General features: G+C 65.6%; 1 protein-coding gene across 1 annotated transcript in view; it reads right to left on the bottom strand.

Annotated features, from left to right (window-relative positions):
* Nucleotides 1-31: 31 nt before the first annotated feature.
* ETH_00043025 (nucleoporin, putative) overlaps nucleotides 32-1,160 on the bottom strand; it is a gene marked incomplete at both ends in the record, with an annotated part of 3,742 nt that continues 2,613 nt past the window's right edge. Inside the window, 3 exons of the mRNA XM_013374922.1 lie at nucleotides 32-297; nucleotides 489-826; nucleotides 950-1,065. Of these exons, the coding sequence (XP_013230376.1) occupies nucleotides 32-297; nucleotides 489-826; nucleotides 950-1,065 (720 nt within the window). The remainder of the gene's footprint in view (nucleotides 298-488; nucleotides 827-949; nucleotides 1,066-1,160) is intronic.

The raw sequence follows: 1,160 nt of genomic DNA on the forward strand, positions 1-1,160 counted from the left end.
CCCCCCCAAAGAAGCCGCAGCAGCTGCAGCATCAGAGGCAGCAGCAGCAGCACAGGTAGTAGCAGCGACAGCAGCAGAAACAGCAGCAGCAGCAGCAGCAGCAGCAAGGACTCGCCTGTAGGTGCTTCCCTCGCGACTGCAGCAAGTCCCCGTGGGCCCGCTGCAGCCAGGACTGCGGAAGGCCCAGCTGCTGCAGCAGCAGCTGCGAAGCCCAAAGTCTCCGCTGCACTGGCACTTCTGCACTCAGCTCTCTGCCGTATTTCCCCACAAGGGCCCGCGCAGCAAGCACGCCTGCGTCTGCAGCAGCAGCAGCAGCAGCAGCAGAAGCAGCAGCTGCTGAGGCGGGCTCGCGGTGCCGCGGCACGCCGTTGCCGCTGCAGCAGCAGCAAGGCAAGGGGGGAGCAGCCGCAGCAACGAAGCAGCAGCAGCACTACTGAGGCACCGGCAGCAGCAGCACCAGCAGCAGCAGCAGCAGCAAGGTAGCACACCTCTGTCAGGGCCCAGCAGCAGCACCGCGCATGCAACGGGCCACATGCCGCAGAACTCCAGCTGCTCTGCAAAGGCAGCAGTCAGCCGCTGCTGCTGCTGCAGCAGCCTCCGGATGGAGGGCTGCGTGCTGGGGGGCAGCGCAGCAACGAACTGCTTGTCCGGCAGCCACAGCAGCCCTTGCTGCTGCTGCTGCTGCTGCTTTGCTGCTGCTTCTCCTGAGTAGTGCATGCACAGCGCCAGCCCCGCCAGCCACGGCAGCTGCGAGTCCAGCGGGAAAGGGCTGCAGCGCCAGCTGCCCACTGCAGCAAGAGAGGGCGGGCTGAGGCCTGCGTGCTGCCTGCAGCACAGCAGCAACAGCAGCAGCAGCAGCAGCAGCACGATGCAGACTTTTGAAGCGGCTTTGAGGTGCACAGCACCAACAACTGCTGCTGCTGCTGCTGCAGTGGCAGCCACGGCGTACCTCAGGAGGGCGAACTGCATGTCAAACTGCTCCTCGCTTAGCAGCTGCTGGTAGTGTTGCTGCTGCTGCTGCTGCTGCTGCGCCTTCAGGCCCTGCTGCAGCGAGCGAGCTTCCCGCTGCTGGTGGACGTACAGCGGAAGAGGCGCTGAGCCCCAGCAGCTGCTGCAGCCGCAGCGCCTTCCCCGGCCGAAGCCTTCCATGAATAACAGCG

The sequence above is a fragment of the Eimeria tenella genome, genomic scaffold (genome assembly GCF_000499545.2).
Source record: "Eimeria tenella Houghton genomic scaffold, Eth_scaff2394, whole genome shotgun sequence".
Classification (NCBI taxonomy): domain Eukaryota; phylum Apicomplexa; class Conoidasida; order Eucoccidiorida; family Eimeriidae; genus Eimeria; species Eimeria tenella.